Source organism: Leptinotarsa decemlineata, unplaced genomic scaffold (assembly GCF_025532065.1).
Source record: "Leptinotarsa decemlineata unplaced genomic scaffold, Ldec_3_MD MMD2_tig00026316_RagTag_RagTag, whole genome shotgun sequence".
NCBI classification, from domain to species: Eukaryota; Metazoa; Arthropoda; class Insecta; order Coleoptera; family Chrysomelidae; genus Leptinotarsa; species Leptinotarsa decemlineata.
Genome location: NW_027412685.1, coordinates 1,397,979 through 1,425,504, shown reverse-complemented (window position 1 = coordinate 1,425,504; position 27,526 = coordinate 1,397,979). Strand labels below are relative to the sequence as shown.

At 34.4% G+C, this 27,526-nt stretch overlaps 1 protein-coding gene across 3 annotated transcripts in view; it reads left to right on the top strand.

The window, feature by feature from the left end:
• Positions 1–27,185, top strand: part of PAN2 (PAN2-PAN3 deadenylation complex catalytic subunit PAN2) — a 72,215-nt gene extending 45,030 nt beyond the window's left edge. For all 3 annotated transcript variants that reach the window (XM_074181798.1, XM_074181796.1, XM_074181797.1), the window contains 9 exons: positions 5,585–5,741; positions 5,792–5,907; positions 5,961–6,140; positions 16,104–16,439; positions 19,750–20,064; positions 20,574–20,797; positions 25,224–25,445; positions 25,498–25,607; positions 26,614–27,185. In XM_074181798.1, coding sequence (XP_074037899.1) covers positions 5,585–5,741; positions 5,792–5,907; positions 5,961–6,140; positions 16,104–16,439; positions 19,750–20,064; positions 20,574–20,797; positions 25,224–25,445; positions 25,498–25,607; positions 26,614–26,780 — 1,827 coding nt within the window. In that variant the 3' untranslated portion in view covers positions 26,781–27,185. The remainder of the gene's footprint in view (positions 1–5,584; positions 5,742–5,791; positions 5,908–5,960; positions 6,141–16,103; positions 16,440–19,749; positions 20,065–20,573; positions 20,798–25,223; positions 25,446–25,497; positions 25,608–26,613) is intronic.
• Positions 27,186–27,526: the final 341 nt, after the last annotated feature.

Sequence of the window (27,526 nt, the reverse complement as noted above, 5' to 3'; positions counted from 1 at the left end):
GAATTCATTTCTGAATGATAATCCCCTGATGTTGTGCCTGATTTAAATATGATCAGACAATTAGGTATAAAGCCCATGCCACTTCCTGCATGGACGGGAGGTGACATGGTCCCTTCGCAATATTTTCAAATAACCCTTTGGTTGAATCATCCATCCAGTTCTTGGAAGATGTATGTCCACTATTGAAGGTATATTTCATCAAGAAACACAATTGGTCGCTGTTGGCTACGAACATAATTGTTTTTTTGTAAATACTTGATCCTCAATGCTCTAATGTCCATTTTTCTATAAGAATTTTTGTATTATTTTCAGTCTTTCTCCTATTTGCTTTAAAATTCTACAAAGAGATGTTTCGGAAGCCACAATTCCCAAAAAGTCATTGTTTTTACCATAATACAACCTCCTTCCGTCTTAAGAAAGTCGTAAATATTCCATCTGATATTGGAATACTCATACTCAGGAATATCAGTTACTTGTGCTCTTTTGGGCCGCTTCTTTCTTGGGGAGGAAAATTTTACCTCTCCGTTATTTGCAGAAATTAATTGCTCCTCTTCTTTAACCACGCTTTTAAAGGTACTTATTGAAATACCTAATACAAAATAAAGATTTTTGTTGAAATAGTCATTTATTAAATTTATTTAATGTTACCTGTGGCGAGATGTTTTATTTTTCACATTTGATAACGTATCCGACTCACATTTAACACTTTAAAAATAATTGAACACTTCAAACACTATTTCAAGTGCCTGACTCTTGATGACTGGTTTTTTGTTAGGCGATGACATTTTTTCAGAAACAACACAAATTATTCAGACAATGCCAAACGCCAATAGCATTTTTAATTTTTTGAATTTTAGCTCTATCGATTCGAATGAAACATGATTCAAATTACATAAATTTGATGAATATCATTATTATTATTATATACCTCCAGAAATTCGTCTTTGTTGTTGCAAAGTCCATCTAGTTTTTTTCATTTCATGGTTAAACTGATTCGGATTTTCAATGTATGGACGTGAATATGTCAGTAATCGAATGAACGAATTTCTCTTCATTCTTATTACACTTGTATTCCTTTTTTTAGCAGATTTGTATCCCATTAACTGCAGATGTGTTCGAAATATTTTGATACAGCTTATACTCGACAGTGTGACTGTTGGATGTAAACTGTTAGATGCAGTTATCGAGCAAATACTTACGCTTCTTGAGTTAATTTCATAAATCTTATATTCTTTATTTTTACCATTAGATGTGTAAATAACATTTAACCAAAATAACTATAAGCAAATTCACAACAAAACATCATAACACTCATTGATTCATATTAATAACCTTTTTAAGAACCCAAATTCATCATTCAGTATGCCGTCCTTCCCGTTCTATACAAATCATATTCCTTTCATTCACATAACAAAATAAAAAATAAGCTGGGTCGGACGAAATCCCGAACTTTCTAATAAAGTTATCACTACCTCATATTATCCTTCTAATGACTTATTTGGTAAATTTGTCATTCGAAACAGGACGCTTCCCACAAATGTTGAAAATAGGAAAAATTATCCTGATTCACAAAAGGAATGATTCTCGACAGCTCAGTAATTATCGACCATTACTGTTCCAAGTAGCTTTTCCAAAATATTAGAATATGCTTTTCTTAATAGATTAGAGAACTTCTTAAACAAATTTAAAATTGTAAGCAAACAACAACATGATTCCAGCCCTGGTATGTCTACCAACACGGCTATACAGTCTTTTCATTCAGAAATATTGAAATTCATTGAGGCCGGCGAGTGCACGGTGGGTATTTTTTGTGATCTTAGTTGGGCTATCGACTGTGTCGATGTGTACTAGATAAACTGCATTCTTACGGATTGAGGGGTATTTCTCTAGATTGGATAGCATCATTTTTGAGAAATCGTGTGCAATATGTGAGCATAAAGTATAAAAATCATTGCAATTCAGAGAGGAAATGCTGCATCAATTCTTGGCACCATTTCTCCTTCTCAAAGTCTTGATGAAATTTTCTTTATCCCAATAAACTGGTCTGATACTACGGCTTTCTCCCCAGCTTCTTCTGTTGAAAATTATCCAAACGTTAATGAGAGTAAATCTGACTTCAGTTCTAAAAAATTGTTGAAGAAGACTTAACAGGCAAACTCAACACTATCAGTTTCAACATCATGAAAGGACAAATGCAGAAGAGAAAAAATGTTCAAATCCAGGAAAATTTTGCAGTGATTCAACAAACAGCCGAATCTCCACCTTTTGCCAACTACCCGCACACTATTATCTTCCCGACGATGAACCGCCATCATTCGCCTATGCCTGAACACGTCAACAATTTTGACGAAATCGCTACTGACCAGGATGCCGAAAACGAGTTCAACGACAATCTTCCCTTATGCCCCTTCAAGCTCTCCAGAATGTCCCACCAGTTTGTAGATCCAGACTGTTATAGGATGGGCATGTTTCTATCTACATATATGATCGACGGTAGGGCAATGAACTTGCAGCCAAGGGGTCTGCTCAATCAAAACAATCACTGTTATGTCAACTCTATTTTGCAAGCCTTGATCGCATGTCCACCACTCTACAACTTACTAAACAGTCTGAGTAAAAATATCTCTTCGAACACGAGAATGACATCTACCCCGGTTATATTTGGAATGTGTCATTTTGTGGAACAGTTTGTTCACCTACCTTCCTACTTTTTGACGAAAGACGGGAGAGTAGATAACAATTCCAAGAATGACCAAAAAGTTTCAATCAATACTGGCATCCCATTCGGTCCGACGTGGATTTATAAAATGTTGTATAACATGCGGACTGACTGGATCGATGGTAGACATCAAGATGCAGAAGAGTGTCTAGGTTTTCTTTTGAATGGACTCAATGATGAAATGTTTGAGCTAAATGAGTTGGTTAAATATTATATTAAAGATGAAAAACCTCTCGTTGACTCTGCTTTGAGCAATGATTCAAATAATGTATGGAACATAATGGAATCAAAAAATGAAGAACATCCAACCAGAATGATCGACTTCACCAATACACCGATAAGTGACATCGTCGGGGGGCAACTAAAGTCGAGCAACGTGGACCACATTACTGAGAATACCCAGCCTTTCCTCATCCTGCCACTCAACATTGAGAAAGTGAAGACCGTCAGAGAAGCGCTTAAGGTACTTGTTCCAAGAACATTTAAGAGGGAGTGACTTCGTCGAAAACAAACGAGAAGGTCGAAGCGTGGGAGCAAATAACGCTCTGCAAACTTACCGTTATCCTTATTTTGCATCTGAAGTTTTTCAAATACAGCAACGACCGTTGCACGAAGATTATCAAGGCTTTTGATTTTGAATTCGACTTGAAGTTTGATTCGACTTTGATATCGTCGGAAACACAGTGAAGACGTATTGAAACCCCAGGAAACGCGAGTTCCTTATTTGTTGTTCTACAGGAAAAGCGATATGATCCTATCTAAATAAGGTTGCTACTTTTACGTTGAGTTCAGCGTCTAGAATCTTACGGAATTTCTCTTTTTAGTTTTTATTGAATTTGATATTTTTTATGGTTTTAATGAATTTTTTAATTCTTTCATTAGTGATAGGTATTGTTCAATTTTTAATGATATATGTATTTCATTTATTTAAATAAATATAAATTGTTGAATTTGGAAAAAAAAAATCATAATGAAGTAGTAATTAATGAAATCGGTACAATATTTCCGAGGATACAATTCACATTATATGCTGATGATATATCATTGATTATTTCTAACAAATCTAACAACATCTTCCAAAATGAATGCAAATCTATATTAGAGTCTTTGACGAAGTGGTTTTGGTCAAATAAATTATCATTCAATCCAGACAAAACAACTATCGTAAAATTTCTGGAGCAACTCCATACATTCTAGGAACACATTTATTGCACAAAAAAGAATCGTAAGGTGCTTAGCAGGAAAATCAAGACAACACTCTTGCAGAGATCTTTTCAAAAAACTGAACATTTTAACTCTGACTGGATTATTTATTTTTGAGATATGTTTATTTTTCTATAGAAATGGGAGAGGAATCCCAAAGAATTACAACACACATAACATCAATACAAGACAAAAGAACCTTTTGCATATACCTTTTGCACGATTGAATATTACCAGTTCTTCGCCAAACTGTATTGGGCCAAGGTTATTCAACAAATTACCTGAGTCAGTAAGAAATTGTACTAGGGAAATAGAATTTAAAAAAGAACTCAAAATATTTTTATTGGACAAAGTTTTTTATACTGTGACCGAATTTTTGTGTACATAATTTACTTATTTGTAATATACACTCATTAGTTTGTAAGTTTTATAGTTGTTAGTATCTGTGACTATTCCTATGTATGTTGTCAATTATGGGAAATAAATGATTGATTGATTGTGTCTTTGTGGCATTTTTAATAAAAAGGGGATTTATGTACAACACTCCCGTATGGTATTCTCTAAATGTTCTTTGTTTGCAAATGGTCTGTGTTTATACTTTTTGTTTCAGATAACCCCATAGAAAAAAGTCCATTGGAGCTAAGTCCGGTGATCTTGTTGGCCAATAATCTTTCCAATCTAGTCCTATCACTTTGCCACTAAACAAATATCTGACTGAGACACTGTTTCATTTCTACTGTTTGGTGGATCGGTTCCCCGTTATTACAAAATTTGGATTATTGTTGTACCACCAGCGACAATTTTAGGAAGTAACTGTTCTGTTCGATGTGAAAATTGACTCTTCTTTCCATAAAATTCTGTAGGGAAATGCGTAAACATTTTCTCTCTCACCTAATATTATATTAGTTTTTTCGTTTTCAACAACGCTCAAACATTGAGTTGTTATTTTTCATTATACTTTATTGAATTACATAGTTTCTTGAAACGATTGTACACACAGCCAGTTTCTTTTTATGTATTCAATATCCTTCCCATGGTACTAAAGTAAATATCTCTTCCGGGAAGCCGGTGGTTGAAAATACGAGCAACATCTCGATATGGCACATTCTCACCACATAAAAGAAGATTTCCATACATAAAACTTATTTGTGATATATAAATGTATGAAAATCTGTAACAACTCGATTCATTAAACACAATAATTTGACATTAACCAAAAATAAAAATTTGTTTCAAAAGCCAACTAAGGGAAAATTTTATTTCAATTTGATCAGAACCTACTATTTTTTTCCCGACATGTATTAGTCTTGTAATGTTTAAAATCACGAAATTTTATGTAATATTTAGTAAAAATTGCTAGAACGAAAGTCTTTAATAGGTATGAATAACTGTACAGTGTAACAATGAAATGAAAAAACTAGATGAACTTTTCAACAACAAAGACGAATTTCTGAAGGTGTATTTATTTTTCTGGTAATAGGCAAAATGCGGGTGTTTCTCATCATAATTATGAAATTCGAATCATGTTTCTTTGGTATTTTTCGAAATTTCCAGAAAAACTGATTTTCCTGAATTTCAATTTTGTTATTTGAATTAATAAAATCAATATACCTATTTCATTTCACTTATTTATTCATGATGATTTTCATAGACTTTTTTCAGAGCTGGAATAGGTTTGTGCTTCACCAAATGCACGTCGAATTATGTGAAACAAAAAAGAAACTTGAAGAAAAAAAAGTGAACAGGAAACCATTTGTCTACAAAGAAATAGATTTTCCCATAATTTCTGATAATATGAGAGAAAAACGTCCTTCGTTTGGTAATATAAATTTCGAGTTTGTTATCTCTATTTTATATTTTTCTTTGTAGCTGGCGACGTAGATATTAAAATGGAAGATGAAAAACGAGAGGATGTATCAGAGTTGAGCCAATTGTTTGGAACAAAACAGCTGCAGATCAACTCTTGCTTGAAATGTGGCAATGAGGTATTTGTGAATACTGCATGTGCAGTACAATTGATTCTTCAACTCCTTTGTAGGTCCGAAAAGAATCTGTTCTTCTTGCCTGTAATTTGGTTTACCCTCCGCTTGATTCAGGTAGAGATGAATGGAGTTTTTGTGATATTTTAACACGATCTTTATGCCCCCAACAAACAACTCCTGCATGGTGTGAAAAATGTTCCAAATTTTCCCCGACATCTCAAACCAGAATATTACAGGTACGAACAGTGAATTTGTTTGTCATTTTTTCAAGAAAACATTCAAACGGTTATATCATTTCAATGATGAAAAGATATCTGATTCGATTCCATTACACATATTCGGTATACAAACGGAATAGAGAAAAGTGTTTTTCATATAATTCAGCATTCTTATAAAAGTATTTGTTTCGAAAGTATTTTTTTTATTTAATTCAATGTTTATATGAAAGTAGCTGTTTTGAGATGGCTTTTCTTCCAGTTTGTGTCTGAAAGTTGAAAGTTACTTCTTTGTATGATCTTACACTCCTTAATGCAGTATGGATCTACATAACTGAGACTTGGTAGTTTATCAGCTGGTAAACTTTTCTGATAGATTTAGAAACAATTAGGGAGCTATTGCTATTTGGTCTATAAATAATATTAATGAAGAATCAATTTTGTTTAATGAATATTGCATCAAAAAAGATAGAAACTTGTATTTTTTCAGAGATATTTTTTGTGGAGACATTCGATTTAACCTTCCACAATCTGAAAAATGAACAATACTAAATGAATAGAGACTCTTTCTAAAACAAGCACTTTCTCCAAGCACCAGAAATGCAATACTCTTCTCCAGTATTCGAATTAACATTTTTGTTTCAAATGACACCCCAACAATTGTATGTAATACAAAAAATTTCACAGACTCCAAAAAATATTTGTTCCATTCTCTAATATAATATGAATTGATTTGAAATCCCGGAAAAAAATTAAAAAAATTAATCGAAAAGAACAATTTTATTAAACAAAAAACTGAAATTACAAAGAAATGACATACAAGCAAGAAAAAAAAATTGAAATATTAATAAAAGCTGAAAATTAAAAATTAAAAAATATTAACAAAAATGAAAAATAAAAAATTAAAAGATTCCAAATCAAGTTACGTCACGACGTTTCGACGTTTAGTATCCACAATCGTCTTCGGGTGATTACTCCGACGATTGTAACAGTGTGTGAATTATGGGAAGGAGCACCATTTTGTTGCCATATCATTGGTTGCTTGGGCAGAGGGATATGTTCTAATAGTTCCGGTTATATTTGTCAAATTATTTTTCATATAAAAATGTGTAAGACAAAAAGACAAATGAATACCAAATTTTACAAGACATAATGACGATCAGGTGACAGAAGTTGATCAAAGTTGATCAGTTTGGTTTTAGTTAAGGCTATTCTACGATATAACAGTGTCACCATACAGTAAATATAATTAATCATTCTTTCATATGTAAACAATACTGTACCGCTGCGTTTTTAGACGTAAGTCTGGCACCCTAGATTACTCTGCAAGATAAAAATAATTCTTCCTGCAGGCAATTTCAGCCTACTGAAATGTTATCTACGGAAATGTCACTTCCAAGTGAAATGTAATGAAAAAATCTCAATCCGTATGCCAATTCGAGCCAGATTTCCACAAGGAAGCATTTTGGGTCCAACATTGTACATAATGTACACTAATGATTTACCCACAACAGACAAAACGACTATTGCTACATTCGCAGATGATACAGCTATTTTCGCCAAGCATGATGATCCCAATTTGCTACGTGTAATTTTAAAGAACATTTACATTCCACTGAAACATGGTTGAAAAAATGAAATAATGAGGTAAATAAATCAAAATCTCGTATAGCTTTTATTCTCAAAAAGGGAAACTGACCACAAATATATATATATATATATATATATATATATATATATTAGGTCTTCATTTTGACAGTAAACTTAACTTGAAATATCACATGAAGAAAAAAAAGACAGCTCGATATGAAAACAAAAAAACTTTACTGGCCAAGTGAAAGAAAATCGCATATATCAAATGAAAGGTCCACTATAATAATGATAATGGAGATAAAAATTTATTTTATTTCTGACCGGGATATTATAAGCTTATATCGTCATAGTTACACTATCAATAAAGAGGGTCATAACTCCCTTGGGACATTATAGATTTTATAATTCCCTCTACCTTTCACAAGTAAAAATAAATAGAAATGAAAACTGAACCATATTTTATTTATTCACGTCATTACAAATAATAAATGTACAATTTTGAAATGTTCCCTGAAAATTACTTCCGCCACTGGAAACAATTTCTTCTTTTGTATGGCTGGAGCTTCTGTTCACTACAGTCGAGGTACCTTCTGATGACAAAGTAGACAACATACGCGCCGTTTTTTTTCTCAATTCGATGCTATCTTCCAAATACCCCTCCGCCACCGTGGAACTTTTCCAACCTCCGTGTCTTTTTAAGTTAGTCATAGTTGCTCCTGCATTGGCTAGAGCAGTAGCAGAAGTGCGACGAAGGCAATGTCCCGTTTAGGAAGATGAGTTTGGCAATTCTAAATACATTGCGATTTTGCTGGGGATTTTCCTAAACATGTTTTTTCCAATTGGCTGAGATGTACATTTATTTTGTCGGAAGCTCAAAAAAAATCGTTCAATACCTTTAGGACGCAAAGACATATAAAGTCTTAATAAAGGCAAAGCGGAGAACTCTTTTTCATCCACAACTGTAAATTTCTTCGATACACCAGTTTTACTTTCCGGTACGTTCACTACCATAACGGAATCCCGGTCCTCTATATCCGATATCTTCATATTCAAAAGTTCCTGACTTCTGCATCCTCCAAAATAACCCATAATCAAAACAACCTATAACAAAAAAAGGAAATAAATACACACAAAAAGGAAAATAAGAAAAAAATTACCTTATGCAATAAATGAATATCATTAGGAGCGTCCTTTAGGAATCTGATAACATTTTTAGGAGATAAAACAGCAGACTTTTTCGGCTTATAACTCTCACTCTTCCGTTTCAAAAAAGCCTGTAGTTCATTGAACTTGGTGATATCTCGTTTCTCATGTATAGTCACCATCGATTTTAGCATTGACCATTTAGTCCATAAAGAATTCGGACTATACGTTTCTGACTGAAACGAATAAACACAATTACTACCAAATCTACCGAAAAACATAGAAAATTCCTTACCAGTTCTTGAAAATATGCCAGAAATACAGTTTCAGTGACATCTTTTGGCATAACATTTTTCCGTGTCAGCCAGTCCAGATATATCTTGTATTCTTTTTGGTATACGGCTTCACTTTTCGATGGAATTAATGATTCTCTTGCTTGTTCAGCTTTTTTCAAAATATCCTCCATTATATTTGGGGTAGAAAACACGTTTTCACCGCAAACACAGCTTGATAACAAAGTTCTGTTTATAAACAAGTAACATAGCAACAACCTAGCAACAAGAAAACTCTACTATAATCAACGGTACCTGATTCAAATATACCGGGAAGGTAATGAATTGGTACATTTTTCCGTTTCAAAAATGAACAAAATTTTATTGAAATCGGTCAGAAATAAAATTATCTATGTACCACGGGAATTAATGAGCCTTAATAACCTCAGGCAATTGCTGTCCCTCGGGCCAGAGGCCCTCGGGACGCAAACTTTGCCATCGGTAATTAAGGCCCTCCTAATTCCCTTGATACATAAATAACTATTTATTCAAGATAAAGAACATATATTATGGTATTTGTTCTTTGGCAAATAATTATTCATAGGTAACTTTAACTAATCAAAAATTGACAAATTCAAGGTGAGCCTCAAAAATTAAGTCACAGTCAATAATGATAGTTGTCCTATTTGTTGAAGAAAATTAACTTGAAATAGTTTTGATTAACATTTGAATCTTTAATTTCAGCATGAAGAATCTTATCATAATAGTCTTTTGTTTCAAGCCGACAGGTGATTATATTTTTTTAATGGAAATAAGCAGTTTGTCTCTGTAAGCTAAACCTGGTTATTTTAATTCACTCTCATTAATATTTTATTGTATATCAAAAACTTATTGGAAAAAACAAAGAATCCAGTATATTGCTTTGCTGACGACAGCACACTTGTCTCATCATTCCATTTGGATTCCAGGATATCGGCTGCGGATGCACATCTTCACCGGCAGCAGGAAGTTGCATATCTTAATGAGGATCTAGAAGTAATTTTAAATTGGGGTGTAATCTGTACACACCTCAGCAATTTTTGATGCTTAATAAAGCTCAGATCAGACCTTTGAAACATTGTTCTCATGTGTGGAGCTCCGCCCCTGAAGTTGCTAGATTTCATCCAAAAAAGGGCAATTCGCCTGATTGGAGACGCGAACATCACTTGCAACCTTGATAGTCTGGAACATCGAAGAAAAGGTTGGGGATTTGTCTCTCTTCTATAGATACTTTCACGGAAAGTGTTCAAGTGACTTGGCATATTTGATTCCACCAAGAGCGGCACTTTTCAGAAATACGCGACGGACTGTGGCTGCTCATTGTTTTGAGGTTCAACTCAGTGCACTTAGAAATTCACTGTTAAAGAACTCTTTCATTTGGAGAACTGCGTTTATGTGAACGTTTTTCCAAACGGATTCAATCTCAAACAATTCAAATCCAATGTGAATCACTACTTCCGCACAGGCACCGCTCTTGGAGCGCCTTATGAATTTTTCTGAAGTGCTTGTGTTTTGTCCATAAAAAAGAGAAAAAAATCCTCCCTCATAGAGCGAAGACTAGCTGAGGTGTTAACCACACTCAGTTCCCATGGACTATTACTGAAATTTCTATGAAATATGAATCGTGGATGTTCAGTCAATGATTTTCGAAGAAACTGAGTGTCTTTTTCTAGTGATACCACGTAAGGACCTCGTAAGTATCATCATCAATCATATGAATCTTGTAATAGTATGATTCATTATGTAATTTGCATTCTCTTCTTCCAGTCGCGGACGACGACTTTGATGCAAATTAGATACGGTTTTAAGCCCGCTCAAATAATTATCCTGATCGGACCTGTTGGCAAAACTATAGAAATGTCTTATTATTCTTGCTCTCTGATCCTCACCTATTACTTCAAAACATTTAAAACGATCACATTTGCAGTCATCGTCAATTTCATGTGCCTGGAGTGGAAGTTTCTTTAAAACTCATTTTGCCAGTCTGTGTTCTTGAGCTCATTACTGAATTCAAATATATAGAATTCATGTTGGACAAGTATCTATCAATGAATAACAATTTCACTTATATACAGAAAAAAAAAATGAAGAAATTATATTTTTTCACAAGAGTGTCCCAACACTTAACTATGCAATTACAGATAACTGCATATAAGACCATTATGCAACCACATTTCGAATATTGACCTACTCTTCTATACACAAGTGATTTAAATAAAATGAGAACACTACAAAAACTACAGAATCGCGCAATGAGGATTATTTTGAGATGTGACAGGAGTACAGCGTGACTCACGGTCGATGGTAGGTTAGACGTTTCTGGAAAACGCAAAGCATGATTTTTCTGAAAATTCCACCTCTCACATTTCCTTACCTGTTCTATCGATCTAAAATATTTTCAGCATTGCGGCGTTGCCACTTCTATCAAAAAGTCCTAGCAATTATTTTTTTTTAAATGGAACACCTCGTATATTAATACATTTTTGGAATCGCTCTAGTATTTTGATACTTTTTTGTTAATAATGTCCTATACCTATCTCTATCTGTTTTCGAGATAAAAAATAAATTGTGCTAAATATGGTCCAAAACATAGCCTTAATTGAAATTGAGTACATCAGTACTCTCAATTCATGAAAAGTTGATATTTTGATGATAGTTTGGACAAACTCGAAATATTCAAATAACACCAAGAGATCGACTCCATATCATACAGGGCGTGCTGAAATTACTATTATTTCCACTCTGCATGAAAGTAGTTGAAAGTTCATTTTTTCAAATGAAACCCCCTGTATATTACTCGGTAAATTGAAAGATGGTGAAAAATGCTTCAAGATGATATACATGTCCCTATACCTAAATCGTCAAGTTTTCTTAATAAAGCCGTTTTTGTGGAAAAATAGTTATTCACGTTTTACCTACAAGTGTTGAAAGTGGCATTTTATTTTGTGAGTAGAGATTATTGCAAAACGAGCGTCAGCAAGTGGAGCAAACTCACGAGCAAAATAAAATCACTTTTAACAAATGTATCGTACAAATTTTTTTGTATAACGTTATTGCTGATAATAAAAAAAAATATAGGATTCATGGGATTTGAACACACGATCTTTGGATTACAAGGCATATGTTGGCATATACGCCAACTCACGTTATTTTAAGGAGGATTATTGGTTAGTCATGAAGGACTTTCTACAGTTGGACTGAATACTACATCGTCATCGTCAGTAACTTCACAGGGATTTAATATTACCAATAGCACGAACTGCATGTGTGAACTTTTCTAAATGATTTTTTGATAGGCGTTCTGATTGAAGTGTTTCTATCAAAGAGATTTTCAATAACAGTTGTACAAAAAATAATTTTTAAAGAATTTGATTTCTAGGTAGCTGTGGAAATATGAAGCTTATGACAGTTTAGTGACTTTTATAAGTAATTGATGAATGGTTATTGACGGTGTTTCAAAAAATGGCTAAAAATGAATGCAAATATTGATTATTCAAACAAAGTTCTTATGAAATTATTTATTATAAACGGACAGTGTGATCAAATCATTGCCAGAACTTGTAGAAAATTCAACCAAATGTATCCTGAATTAACACCAATGAACGAGAGGAAGTTTGTAAGATTACAAAATAATTTCCTTAACTATGGCTCCATGTTAAAAGCGCCTTCAACATTATCAAAACCTGTTATTTCAAATGAGGACAATACTGTTAACGTTTTGGCAAATTTTTATGCATATCCAGAAGCTTCCATTCGCAGTGCAGAAAAAGATTTAGGTGTATCACATGCTTCAGTACAACGAATTTTGAAAAATCACGGAATGCATCCGTATAAATTTACCAAAGTTCAAGCTCTAAAAGCAGAAGACTTCGAACGTAGAATGCATTTTTGTGAATCCCTTTTGATTCATACACAGGAAGATCGGGAGTTTTTGTTAAAAATAATTTGGAGCGACGAATCAAAATTTAGGAGGGATGGTATTTTCAATAGAAGGAATAAACATTTTTGGGCTGATCATAATCCTCATGTTACAAAAGAAATGGGTTTTCAAGAAAAATTTGACCTGAATGTTTTCTGTATTCTAAAGAACAATAAAATTAGCTTTTTTATTTATGAAGACACACTGAATGCAGAGAGATATCTCCAAATATTAAGGACGACTGTAACCGATTTTCTTGAAAATTTGCCTTTAGAGGAATCGTGGTTTCAACTGGACGGAGCGCCAGCTCATTCCACCCAGGAAGTTTCCAGGAAACTTGACGAACTCTTCGACGATCGTTGGTTTAGGCGTTTAGGGCCGTAGGATTGGCCACCGAGATCATCCGATCTCACGCCACTTGACTTTTTTTATGGGGTGTTTTAAAAGAAAGGGTATACAGTACTCCAGTGCCTTCCAAAGAAGAATTGCGACGGCGATTAGTGCGGAGTATTGAAAATCTGGATCCCCAGGAAATTGAAAAGGCAACCACAAGTCGCGTACAAAAAAACATTTTAAAGTGTTTAGAATGCAATGGAAAACATTTTCAGCATTTATTGCGAAAATGTGATATTTTGTTTACAATTTTTTTATTTTGAATCATCCTATTCTGTTACTGTCTGTACTTTCACATGTTTTAACCCAAAAAATCTTACTTTTTACCTAGAAATGACTGATTTTTGGTACAGTTGTTCCCTGGAAACTTTGAGCCATAGTTAAGGAAATTATTTTGTAACCTTACAAACTTCCTCTTGTTCATTGGTGTTAATTCAGGATATATTTGGTTGAATTTTTTACACGTTCTGACAATGATTTAATCACTTTGTTCATGTGTATAATAAATAATTTCATAAGAACTTCGTTTGAATAATCGATATTTGCATTCATTTTGGAAGATGATTCGAAACACCGCCGACAACTCTTTGTAAATTACTTATAAAAGTAACCGAACTGCTATAAGCTTGATAATTCCACTGCTACCTAAATCCAAATTCTAAAAAAAAATAATGTTTCTAGAAGAAGCGACTTTATTGAGAAAACTTGACGATTTAGGTATAGGGACATGATATATCATCTTGAAGCATTTTTCACCATCTTTCAATTTACCGAGTAATATACAGGGGGTTTCATTTGAAAAAATGGACTTTTGACTACTTTTATGCACAATGGAAATAATAGTGATTTTAGCACGCCCTGTATGATATGGAGTCGATTTCTTGGTGTTATTTGAATATTTCGAGTTTGTCCAAACTATCATCAAAATATCAACTTTTCATGAATTGAGAGTACTGATGTACTTAATTTTAATTAAGGCTATGTTTTGGACCATATTTAGCACAATTTATTTATCTCGAAAACAGATAGAGATAGGTATAGGACATTATTAACAAAAAAGTATTAAAATACCAGAACGATTCCAAAAATGTATTAATATACGGGGTGTTCCATTTAAAAAAATAAAGTTGCTAGGACTTTTTGATGGAAGTGGCAACGCCGCAATGCTGAAAATATTTTAGATCGATAGAACAGGTAAGGAAATGTGAGAAGTGAAATTTTCAGAAAAATCATGCTTTGCATTTTCCAGAAACGTCTAACCTACCATCGACCGTGAGTCACGCTGTATACATTGATGGATGTAGCCATTACTACTACGTGGTAAGAATGAAGAAAAGACAGAAATGAAATTTTCTATGTTTTTACCACTTTTATTTGTAATTTATTATAACTTATTGTAACTATATATTATTTGTAATGTCCGTATAGGACGAAACTGCAGTAACGTTAGTTACAAATAAAAGGGGTAAAAAACATAAAAAATTTCATTTCTCTCTGTTCAAAAGAAATCTATTAGGTCATTCGAAACACCAAATTATTATGTATTTTTTTTTATTTTCAATTATCGTAGGTAAGATTACTTAATAATAAATATCAGTCGATCTTTTTTTCTATTATTGTGTTTATATGTATATTAATGTTAACAGTATTATCACTGTTGTATATTAGGATGTATCCTATTTGAATAAAGCATTTCATTTCTTTTCTTCGTATTCTTAGTTGTTTTGTGGTTATCACAAATAATTTCAAAAAAGAAATGATTTACAAACGTTTAGCATAATCTCAAACAGCCTTACACAACGCCAGACGTATCGAGAATGACAGACAAAACAAATAGCTGGATCACCGCAAGATGGCCGTTAGTACGAAGCAATGAACATTGATCATTATTGCCGTGAACACATGTGATGTTGAGTGTTCTAGCCGTGTAGCCAAATATTAAAAACTGAATTATCTCGGGGTTGCAAGCGAAATAGCAAAGTTTGTAAATGAGATTATTCACTGCATATATCAAGTGACCGAATGACGATAGTAGTTTGAATTTTTTGGACATTCATCATTATTGCAGAGGACCCTTCAACTGAGAACAAATTACTTATTTAACAAAACGGTGCTAAAGCCAATTTGCTAGTATGATATCCAGAGAGCACATTCCAAAATACTCTGTATAATAGTTGATGCTCCTTGGTACATTTCGAACTTAACTCTGATCCAAAATTATATATTAAAAAAAAGTGACTCAGTTAAATTTTGTTTAGTTAAAATTATATAGTTAACTGAGATATTATTCTGATAAGTGGGATTGGAACCTCTGTCTTAAAAAAAAGTGTAATGAAATCACTTTTCACACATCAGAACAAAAATACTGCCTCTTGACACGCCTTTCACTAAAACAGTTTGCATGAAACAGAAAAAGCTCGTTCTCACTGAGTAAGTATTATTTTTAGAATGAAATCTAAATGAGTCATACATCTGGAATGGAAATAGGGGTATTTTGTTATGTAGAGAATATGTATAAGTATACAGGAAGTCTGTTACCCTTTGAATTTTGATATTTTTTCATCATTTCATAATTTAGGTTAAATAAATGTTGACATTATTTTATTACTAATATTTTATTCACAGTCTGTGCCGAACCTTCTAGCAGTCAATACTGGTTTACACAATCCTCAGCATAAACAGTTCTGGCAAACTCAAATGGATAAAGTGGTAGCCAGAGTGACCACTGTTGATATTAACAATAGATCTTCTACACCAACATCCTCTGTGGGCTCATCTAAACCTTGTCGATATGGCGACCACTGTTCCAGACCAGGGTGTAGGTTTAGGCATAGCTTTGATAATACTCCACCGGCACCACCACTCAATAACCCTTACTGCAGCAATAATTGGTTACCGCATTGTATCGAGTTGAGTCTGAAGGCAGAAAAATTGGAAATAAGGAAAATATCAGAAGAAGAGGTGAGTTGAAACAAATATATTTTAGTTATAGGTGTCGAATCATGCTCTATGCTGAAGACAGAATTCAAAATATATCATAATAAGTATATAAGTTCAGATTACAGACTAGTTGGGCAAAATATTAAAGATATTTCAGAATGAAGTATGTATTTTGCTTATGTTTACAAACTTTGAATTTATTTTCAAAAATATTCTACTACATTGAGCGTTATGCAAATTTAAGTCTATGCATGTGATTCTCATAAATAGCAAGAGTTAGAGGATAGGATGGATTGTGGCAGTTATCTATTTTCAGAAAATTAATTGATACCATAAAATCGACTCAATTTTTTTTTACAAAAATATACTGAAAAAACTAAAGAATTACAAATTTTATTTCTGGTTTTGTTTGCGGATATATTAAACATCTCTTCAAACTTTGTCATAGGTTTTTCAATCAGCAATCAGAATGTGATCATGAAACTTTCAGTCATAGTGTTTTTCTGTCTTGGAACAACCTCAATATCTTGTGTAATGACCCTGGTAATCGTAAAAATATAAGAATAAAAATAAATGTGCCTAATTGCTTGGATAGTTAATCTTTTCAACACAGATAAGGATAATTTGAATAATGATTTTAAAGTAAATAATGCATAATAGTCAAGTATAAGGAAATAATCTATCTGTTAAAATTTGTTTTTCCGGTAACCAACTGTCGCTTTTTTACGACAACTCTCAGAATTCGAAACCTGTGCGAGCTAAATATTAACGAGGTCTCACCTTTAAACGAGGGATTCCTAGCACGTAATCGCAATTGAAGATATATAATGAATATATACAGACTCCTACCATAAACATTTATTATATGAAATATCACCATATTTTCTGTAAATTTAATAAAATACCATACAATGAAAAACTAACACGTTTAAACTATAATAGGGTCTAACTAGAAAATTCTCAGTTGTTTTTCTGCAGTCATTGCACTTTATTATGCACTTCAAATAATTTTATAAATTATGAGGGTTTACTGGCCAAATTTCGATGCTATGGCTTGTTGTATCATGACAACTTCTGCCAGTTCAATAGGAGTAAGAGAAGCAAAACTTTGCATCACTGCCGCTTCCAATTTGTATTGACGTTTTGGAATTATTTTCAACAGCTCCTAAAACGACTATTTCTTCCAACTCCTCATCCCTATTAGATTAATATAATTTTGGCCTTTTCTTTCCAAATTGACTACCATCAATTAGGTTGTGTCGCAATCTTGCGAAAATGTCTCTAAAACATTGTCTTCTCTCTGGATACCTCTCTTGATACAAATTGCTTGCTGCTTCTGCATTTTCCCCAGTTTGTATAAAACAGATTATCATATCCCATTTTTCATAATTCTCATACTTCATTGCGAATGTGTTTGACATTTGAACTAAAACCACTAACTGAAGAGCGTCTTTACTGCTTAAATCAAAATTTGACAGCTACCAGTGAAGATTTGTATTCTGTTTTGTCTCGGAATCGTCCAAAGCCTACTTGAACAAAAAAAGTACTGGTTAATTGCTTGGACAATATTTGTGTTTATGTAACGTTGGTATGGTTAATCAGTTAACAGACTGGTTTCGCAAGTTGCCTCGCACCTCGTTAGTGCTTTGTGGGCCATTTCAGATGAAGGAAACCGTCTGAATATCTCGAAAGAAACCACTTGGGACTAGTACTTCAAAACCTGTATGGACCTGTCGGTGGTCATTCCGACTAAATGAAATTAATTTTAGCTTTTCATAAATAGCAAGTTTCTTCCAAACGGAAAACGTTGCACCGGTGCCTGATGATTTTATTTTAGCTTTCTGCGCGGCATTAGCTGGATTAGCTGTTGTTTTTCCTCAGGTATTTGCCAGACTTACCTACAAAATCGTATGTCTCACATGAGAGGCAAAGCTTTGGTATTTTCACCAGAACTTGCGCATTTCATATGCACCTTTTCAGAGTCTACAGAGGAAACGGACGTCAACTGTACGACCCTACTGTCATTCCTGCAACAAGGGGAAATGGAGGTTGACCAAACGATCCCAACTGTCTTCCCTGTAACATCAGATGAAGAGCAGGATGAGCTTCTCAACTCTTGAACAATCCTATGAAGTTAGATCGAAGAGAAAATCCGGGGTGGTAGGTCGAGGTCGAATGAAACCTAGAGTACTAAACGTTTGGTCTGCTATTGCGTGAGACATCATTAGTGTTATGTGCGTTGACTGTGATGACGAAAGTTATATCCCGAACTCTCGCTAACAAACGATTGGCTAGCTCTACTCCACCTGTTCACTCATATTTATACTTTCAGAGGGGGACAAGCTGCGGAGATGACGGAAGGGACGGTGGTAGGGGCGATGGCCCAGTAACCATGTAAATGGTCACTCCTGATCGGTACGCATTTTTGCTGGGACGTTCTGGTTGGTTCGCACCGTCACTAGGTAGTTATGATTGGTCCATGTTGTTGACAGGTATGCTACCAGTGGGATGTCTAGTCCATTTCTGACATTTTTTAGTAGTACTGACATGTATACCTTCTCATTTTCTGTTGAACATGTTGGGATGCTAATAGAAATAGATCTCAATGACCTTTCTTTGAAATCGGGCTTGGTAATGCGATGAATTGGACAGGACAGCAGTTTCTTTGTATTTCATCACGTGATCTGTTTCTACTATAATAGAACATATTCTTCAATTGCGGTTGCATGAGGTGGCAGCTATGCTTGTGTATACTGTTGTTGATACTTTTGATAGTGAACCGAGCGACAGGAACAGAAAATCCTGTTAACACCTGCGAATGTCTGCCTACTTGATTAGTTGGCTTGTAAATGGTCTTAATGTTGTAACTTTTAAACAGTTTTCCGATTGGTAATTGACTTTGTTCATGTGAGGCAAATAACTGTGCCAACCACTGGCGACTGTATTATGGTCAAAGTTGAAGTATTTCGTCTTCTAGAATGAAGAGCATGTTTGATATCTTGCACTGTGAAACCATTGACCTGTAGATCTTGGTTTAGATGACGAATATCTCCATCAAGTAATTAAACTCCCTAATTCGAATGTGAATCAGTTTTGAAATATTAGAATTTTAAAATTTTCCATGATACGAATTATGGACAAAACGAGTTGATTATAATTCTAATTGTATAGAAATAGTTGATTTTCTTTTGCGAAAAATTAATGAATAAAAAATGTAATTTTTTAAGTAATAAATGAATTGTTGAAAGTTTTTTTACAGGCATTAACGAAATATGATTTACCTTACCTAAAGGAACTAAAAACATCAAGATAATGTAATCTTTTTTTTAAGGAAACTCCTACAGGTGATAATGACATAAGGAAGATTTATGAGTTAACAGCAGTCGTTTGTTATATAAATGACCAAACTTCTATAGATAAGCGCAACCTAGTGTCATTAATAAAGGTACCTGAATTCTACTTCAAAGAAAAAGACAAGGAATCGCCTGAACATAGGTGGTACCTCTTCAATGATTTCTCTATCAGTCCTGTTTCTGCGCACGAAGCTGCTTGGTTCAGCTTGGATTGGAAAACTCCTTGTGTGTTATATTACTCATCGTCAGAAATTCTGAAGAGCAAAACTGAAATTCATCAACCGTTGTCAAGGGTAAGAATCATAAAATATCAATAATATATATTGAAGATAGTAAATGTGTAATTTGCCAGAATGAAAAATTCCATTTTTTTCACTGACCTAGAAAGTCAAAAATTTTTATTTCGTCTCAAGCCTCTTTTCGGGAATGTTGGTTGCAATATTCCCGGTTAGTAGGGTCATACATTACTGAACTTGACCGAACATTCTCAATCAACATCTCTTACATTTCGAAAAATTACTAGAAAAAAATACTTCACTCTTCTGACACCTTCCCACAACTGACAAAAAATCTACAAGTTTTCAAATCCTTTCCACGCGTCATAAGGCTTGTGGTATCAGATGGCATCATCCAACCGCTTCACCGCTCAATGTAAAAGAAACAGCCCCAATCACAGTGTTGCATTTTCATGTCACGTGCTCCGATGTCACGTCAGAGTAGTCTGTGTCTCCCTTTATATTCATACTATATTTAATAATTTACTAGACTAATGAAAAACTATTTGAATTGAATTTTACTCAAGGATGTCTTCAACGAAGATGCAAGTTTAGCTAGAAGTGGAGGGACACGAGGTATTACCTTCACCCCACTTCATGACAATGAGATACTGAAATCGGGAGATTTGGTTGCCATGGATGCAGAATTTGTTACTCTCAATCAAGAGGAAGCTGAACTCAGAAGTGATGGAAAAATGTCAACTATAAAACCTTCTCAAATGTCAGTTGCAAGAATTACCTGCATTCGAGGGTGAGTCTAAATTTTTTTTAAACATTTTACAATCATGTTTAAGATATTATGTTTAGTGTGTTCATTGGGGTTTCACTCCAGGGCACGCTATTACCTCACCAGGAATATTGCTCAGTCCGGTTACTCGGCCTGTATTTCCTGTCCATGGTTCCTGCAGGAAGGGAAGGTCGATTAATTCATCCTTGAAGTTTTTTCCAAGGACTTATGAAGCGGCTTTGGCATGTTGTAAGTTTGCCTGCAAACACTTGAAGATAATAAGTGTTGCCACAAACTTAAAAACTCCTCGATCCTAGGAGGGAGACGATGGGGGGTCCTTAAGGACACTTCCACCCTCCTCTCCCGGGATCGAGGGATGTGTAGGCTCAGATGATGAGGTGAGGACACCTGCTGTCTCTGAGTTTCCTGCTGATTTTTTGGATCTCTTTGACGAGACAATTTTCGTCTTCGCTTTCAGAGAGCCACGTCCAGCTTTTTTTCCCAGTTTACTCGACGAGACGTTGGCCGTCTTCGTCTCCTGACCTGCCTAAAACCAAAATGTGGTCTGAAACCCGTCCTCGCCAGCACGGCCATGGATCCATCGTCTACAGCGAAGGTCCATGTTTGACCAGGCCTGACTTTTTCTTGTGGAGGATCGTCCACTCCAAGGTTGACAGATCATGGTTCATTTTCCTCAATCTAGTGAGGACCTGAGACAGAGTCTGCGTACGCCACTCAAGAATTTGGTGCAAGGCGGTTTCATAAGGTACTCCGCTCTTGAGGAGACGACTCAGTCGTTTCCTGGCTGCACCACTACCTTTTTCCAGGTTCAGTTTTTTAATCAGGGTTTGAAGAGTTGAGAAGCTCTCGCTCCTGATTTAAACTTACAGGGAGGTCAATCACGGCAGAGGCCCGCATTACCGTGACAAGACGATGCTACGACGAGAGGGCGCCCGGTATCTCGAAGGTTCCGTTAGAGACAGCTGATAGGCCCAGTGTCATTCATCCTCTCGGCACGGATACACACACCTTAGGATTAAGCCATCGTTGGGATGCCATCCAGTCAGGGAATAACAGAACCACATGTGATTCTGTCATTCCCGTATCCAGCGGGGCTACGTCGAAGCAGGCATCCGATGGCTGGTTTGCTCAACCCCCACATCCCAAGCCAATGCACTTGCCGAAAACAGCATGCCCAGTGGTTCAGGCAGTGAAAGATGAACAAGGACAGCCAACCCGCCAGTTGTTATATATAGTAGTTATATACCTTATTTCGTCATTACTGTTGAGGTTACAATTTTGAAGATACTGAAACCAAAGATATGTTTTTTGGAAACATAAAAAATCAAGTTTTTTATTGGACAAACACCACAGGAGTAGATGAAGGAGTGAGTTGTGAATTTAAAAATTCCATATATTCAAATTCTTTTATTGAATTATTTTATGATTGTAATGGTGAATATGCATGTATTTTTTGATTTTTTTGCTCTTTCAATTATGACATAAAGAGGTGTGTTTTTATAAACCAAATATTTATGGATTTTTCTTTCGCTTATAACAAGTATCACCGGATAAAATAGTATTTTGTGTAACAAGAGCGAAGGTTAACTTCACGCCTTGTGAGGAGTTTGCAATATTAGCCGTAGGGAGTGTTGCCAAATGAACAAGTGCATAATTGGCTTCACGCATGAGTTCCAAAAACTGATACTTTTCAAGTTCTAAACATTTTAAACTCTTTGTCATATTTCCTACTCATCAATATCTTACAATCAAATACATTTTTGAACCTTTTACCCACCTGATGATTAACTTTCAAATTGATTCAATATCATTTTTAAAATTTAATTGGTGGTATCGTTTTTTGTTGATACAGTTCTCATCATATCCTTTCGTTAGAGCACTTTATTGTTTGAGGGTTAACAAGGGTTAATAAATCTGCTCCAAACTTGACTAAAAAGAAATCGGAAAACCGTCATAATGAGTACCTTCCTGTATATTCATCAGAATTTGGCAACTTGAGAAATTTGATAAGTTTTCCTGGAGCTTGTCTGATTTTATTAATTTTCACTGGCAGATTGGCAGTGTTTAACTCAGACGAATCCCAGACACATTGTTTGTGGACACTTACCTAGTACCTCGATACCTGTAGGTAAGCTACTCAATTCAGTTCAGCTTGGATTCTGGTACTGAATAATTGAGAAGCATCTGCAAGACTTTTCTCTCTGAGTTAACTTGCATAAATGGATATTGGATGTAATTCATTCCCCATCGTGGTATTAGCTGGGGAAGTAGTTGTTTTTCGGCAGGTATTTACCAGATTCTACAATATACGACGTTGGGAGAGATTAAAGTTTTGAGCTTTCATTTCGCAATATTTATTTTAATGTATGTATGTATCTCTCCTCGAAACAGTCATAAAACTTATTTGATTTCCACCAGTGTTGTAATTAATACATCACTGTCACGTCAAACTTTAGACTTATGCACAGTCAACTACTTACTCCTAACCTGTGCGTAAAAACACACAGGATCATATGGAAAGTATGCATGAAATGAATCAAATAATAAATACAGGGATTTCACGCACTGCTACGTGAAGTTATACTATACATCTAAAACTTTTCGCACAGGGGAGTAGAAAAAAGTATTTTGAATAGGAATTAAAAAATCAATATACACTTGTTAGCTAGGACTAGGTTGGCGACAGTTATCAATTTTTTGTGTTGCATCACATTTTCTCTCTTCCTACTATGGATTGCACATAAGATTCTTGGGGACTGTAAATATGAATCGGCAACATTCTTTTAGGTTGTTTCAAAAGTTTTGGCCGTTTTGATGTCGTGTGTCTTTCTACTGTGCTGTGAAATATACTGATCGATAGAGAATACGGTACTCTATAAATTTTTTTCATATTTTCCACATTTTAATTTTTTGAATCTTTTCACTATATGATGTTTTCCTCTACAATTTCAATTTGAACCAAAGTGCTACCGAAACAGCCCGAAAAATTAACCAGTCATTTGGCAATGATGGTGTTAATGTATTGGAAAGGTCAAGAAGGTCGAAAAGTGGGTGCCCCACGATTTGAACGATAGACAGAAATTGTCGCGTTTTGATGCCTGTTGTTCTTCACTTTTGCGCAACCAAAATGATCCTTCTTCTGGTCGGATCGTCTAGTGTGTTGAAAAATGGATCCTCTACGACAAGTTGGACACTGATGAGCCACCCAGGCACTTCCCAAAAGCAAAAACCCACCAAAAAAATTCAATAGTCATTGTATGGTGGTCAGCGACTGGTGTGATTCACTTTAACTTTCTGCAAATGAGCCAAAGCACCGCAGCAGAGTCCTATTGTGAGGAAATCTACGAAATGTACCGAAAATTGCAGCAGCAGGCACCGCACCGCAAGTTTCACAAATCATCGTCCGGAAATTAAGCGAATTAAGCATCAAAGTTCTGCACCATCGAAGATTCTCCCAAGATCTCTTGCTAACCATCTTTTCGAGCACTTCAACAACTTTCTCACCGTAGAACCTTTACCAATCAGGACCACACAAAAACTGCTTTCGTCGACTTCATCGAATCCCGAGCACACAATTTTTATGCTGACTGAATCAATCGACTTGTGTTACGTTGACAAAAGTGCACTGATTCAAATGACACTTATTTCTATTAAATTCAATGAATATTTACTAAAATATATTTTGAAGTAGACTCATAAAAACGGACTAAACTTTTGAAACAATACGAATGCCATCACATCCGCCATTCTCGCGTTTTGGGATCTTCAAATATTCATAAAAATTTCAGAACATGTTGAATTCAAAATTTTTAATTGAAACGCAAAATACCCAAAAATAAGGACTGATATCATGACTTTCATCAATTTTTTAGGTCACGATTTCTTTGCTATTTCGGTAGGGTTTGTTAAATGGAATGAATTGCTTTTTTGGAAATGCAACAAATTCATGATTCCAGATCGAAAAAACCATCAATTGGTTTTTTTGATATTACCAAAAATCTGAAAATGACCAATTTCGTGATTTTGTCTTAACGTCTCCAAAAATTTACCTGCTGTCCAAGAACAACTGACTGACTGAACAACTGACTGAAAGTTACTTCTTTGCATGATCTACACATCCATGTATAGAGTTACTTATTTTCAAATTGATTACTTCCTTTCTTTGGAAGATTCCCTCATCCCTTTTTTTTGTACCAAGATGGAGTAGTAGAAAGCCAAAAACTTTCTTTCCAAAAAATTAATCACTCCTAAAAATATAACCCCTTCAATTCAAATTAACTTCCATGTTCACAGTTTTCCCTTATATTAATTTATTAAGTAATTTTGAAGTGTTCTCTATCCTAAAGGCAAATCTATTGAAAATGCCTCTATGAAAGTTTAATCGTTATTTAGATTTTACATGTTTCATTTCATTTCATATACATTTTAGGAGCGGACCATTGGAAGGGACACCTTTTATAGATGATTATATTTCTACGCAAGAACAGGTTGTAGACTACTTGACCAAGTTTTCTGGAATAAAACCTGGTGACTTAGATGCTAACTTCAGCTCAAAGCATTTGACAACGCTCAAGTCTACTTACACCAAATTGAGGTTTTTGCAGGAGAGTGGGGTTGTTTTTGTTGGTCATGGTCTCAAAAATGATTTTAGGTAGGAGTTCACTTCAACAATTTCAAAACCACGTTTTAATAATTTTTTTCAGGGTAATTAATCTGGTAGTTAATGCTGAACAAGTGGTGGACACTGTCCAGTTGTTTCACTTGCCGCATCATCGTATGGTTTCACTCAGATTTTTGGCATGGCACTTTTTGGGTGAGGATTTTATTCGTTCATTTCATAAATACTATTCTTTCATTAATGTTGAACTAGCCACCCAAAGTACATTGGAAATATATATAGAGTGGACCAGTTGAAACGACACAAGACTGATTTGTCAAAGTTAGGGTTTATTTTAGAAGTGAAATTTTTCGCAAATAAGTTCAACATTTTATATTTTTTCAAATTTGATGTAGTAGATATTGAGAAAAATGTTAGTTGAGTTAAGAAAATTCGTTTTCATCCAATTCTGACATTCTCGAAATGGAATTTTTATTGAAAAGTAATTCTTCCTAAATACATATTATCATCAAGAATGTGCCGTTAAAAATAACATTGTAAATTTATATTTTGAAAAGTATTTAAAAAAGTGTTTTCTGATTGCATACAGTAATGCAAAATTTTATTCAAAGCAGTGTTGGATATTGTGAAGCATTCATTGATCTGAATCATCTATAAATGCTGATGAGTTTTATAAATTGTAGTTTTCAATGATCCCACAAAAAGATAAAATGAAAGTAAACCGTTTGACCTTGAAGGCCATTCCAGTGATCCTATTTGACTGATCCATCTACGAGAGAAGATTTCTTTCAAATACTGACGAACAGTAAATGTAAATGGAATGTCAACTCATTCTTATTGTAACATGTCCAAGAATGTTTATCAATTCGAGATTAATCGTGTCTTGTAACAATAAATAATAATAATGTAACGATAAATAATAATGCTGTAACAATAAATAAATAAATAATAATAGTACATTTCTCCTATCAGATTTCCTGGTAGTAAAAAGGATTTGCGAGTTAACTTAACACAAATACAATAAACTGTATTTTTTTAAGTGTCCTTATAGGATGAAACTGCAGTAACGTCAGTTCCAAATACAAGTGCTATAAAAACATAGGAAGTTTTAATTCGCATTTTTCATAATCCAATTTACATACTTTGCTAATCACCTCACACAATGATGTGTAAGTTCTAACAAGTTTATTTTCATTTTTAGGAATCAAAATTCAGTCTGAGACACACGATTCAGTAGAAGATGCCAGAGCAGCACTTCAGCTATATAAAAAGTACAAACAATTAGAAAAACAGAATAAAGTAGGGGATGCTTTATCTGAGTTATATGAAACGGGTAAAGTACTTAACTGGAAAGTTCCAGAAGATTAGTTTCTCTGTTGAGAGGGTAGAAACTAGTTAATTGAAATTAGTAAAACTGATATTATTTTAGTAAAACTGAAGATGAAAAAGTTTCAGAACCGAAATGACCGATATATTTTTCCAATGGAGTCCGGTCATAATTTTTCATTTTGTGGTATTGAAGAATTACCAGTTGAAAATAAATATCTCGATTTATATGAATGTAGTCAAAAACCTGGTATATCAGATTTTGAACTTAACTGTTCACCAGTCTGAATTGCTCACTCCAACAAATTTTTATCAAATTTTTATCTTTATATCATGTTTCATCTGCATTTACATTTACACCCATTCCAACGTATTTTTTCCTCCTGTGTTGAATTAAAGTCACTAAATTATTTTTTTAACTTGAACTGTAATACATTTTTTATTGAAGTATTGTGTTTCATTTGAAATGATCAATATTGAAATGAAACAATTTAATGGAAATTACTTTATATATAAATATTGAGTTTTGAGTTGTGGCTAATTAATGACGATGAAAAGCAGGTTGAAAGAAAAAATAAACCATATCTTGCTGGCTTTAGAAAAGATAGGGGGTAGTAGGCCTAATATTTGCCCTTGAGATGCAAGTCAAAAGCTATCAAAATCGGGTAGAGACACATGAGAACGAAGGGCAAATCAAGAACAGAAATATCTACAGTAAGAGCCGGCTAGCATAGGAGTCGTAAAGGTACAAAGACTACACTGGGTTGAACTCGTAATGAGAATGTCAG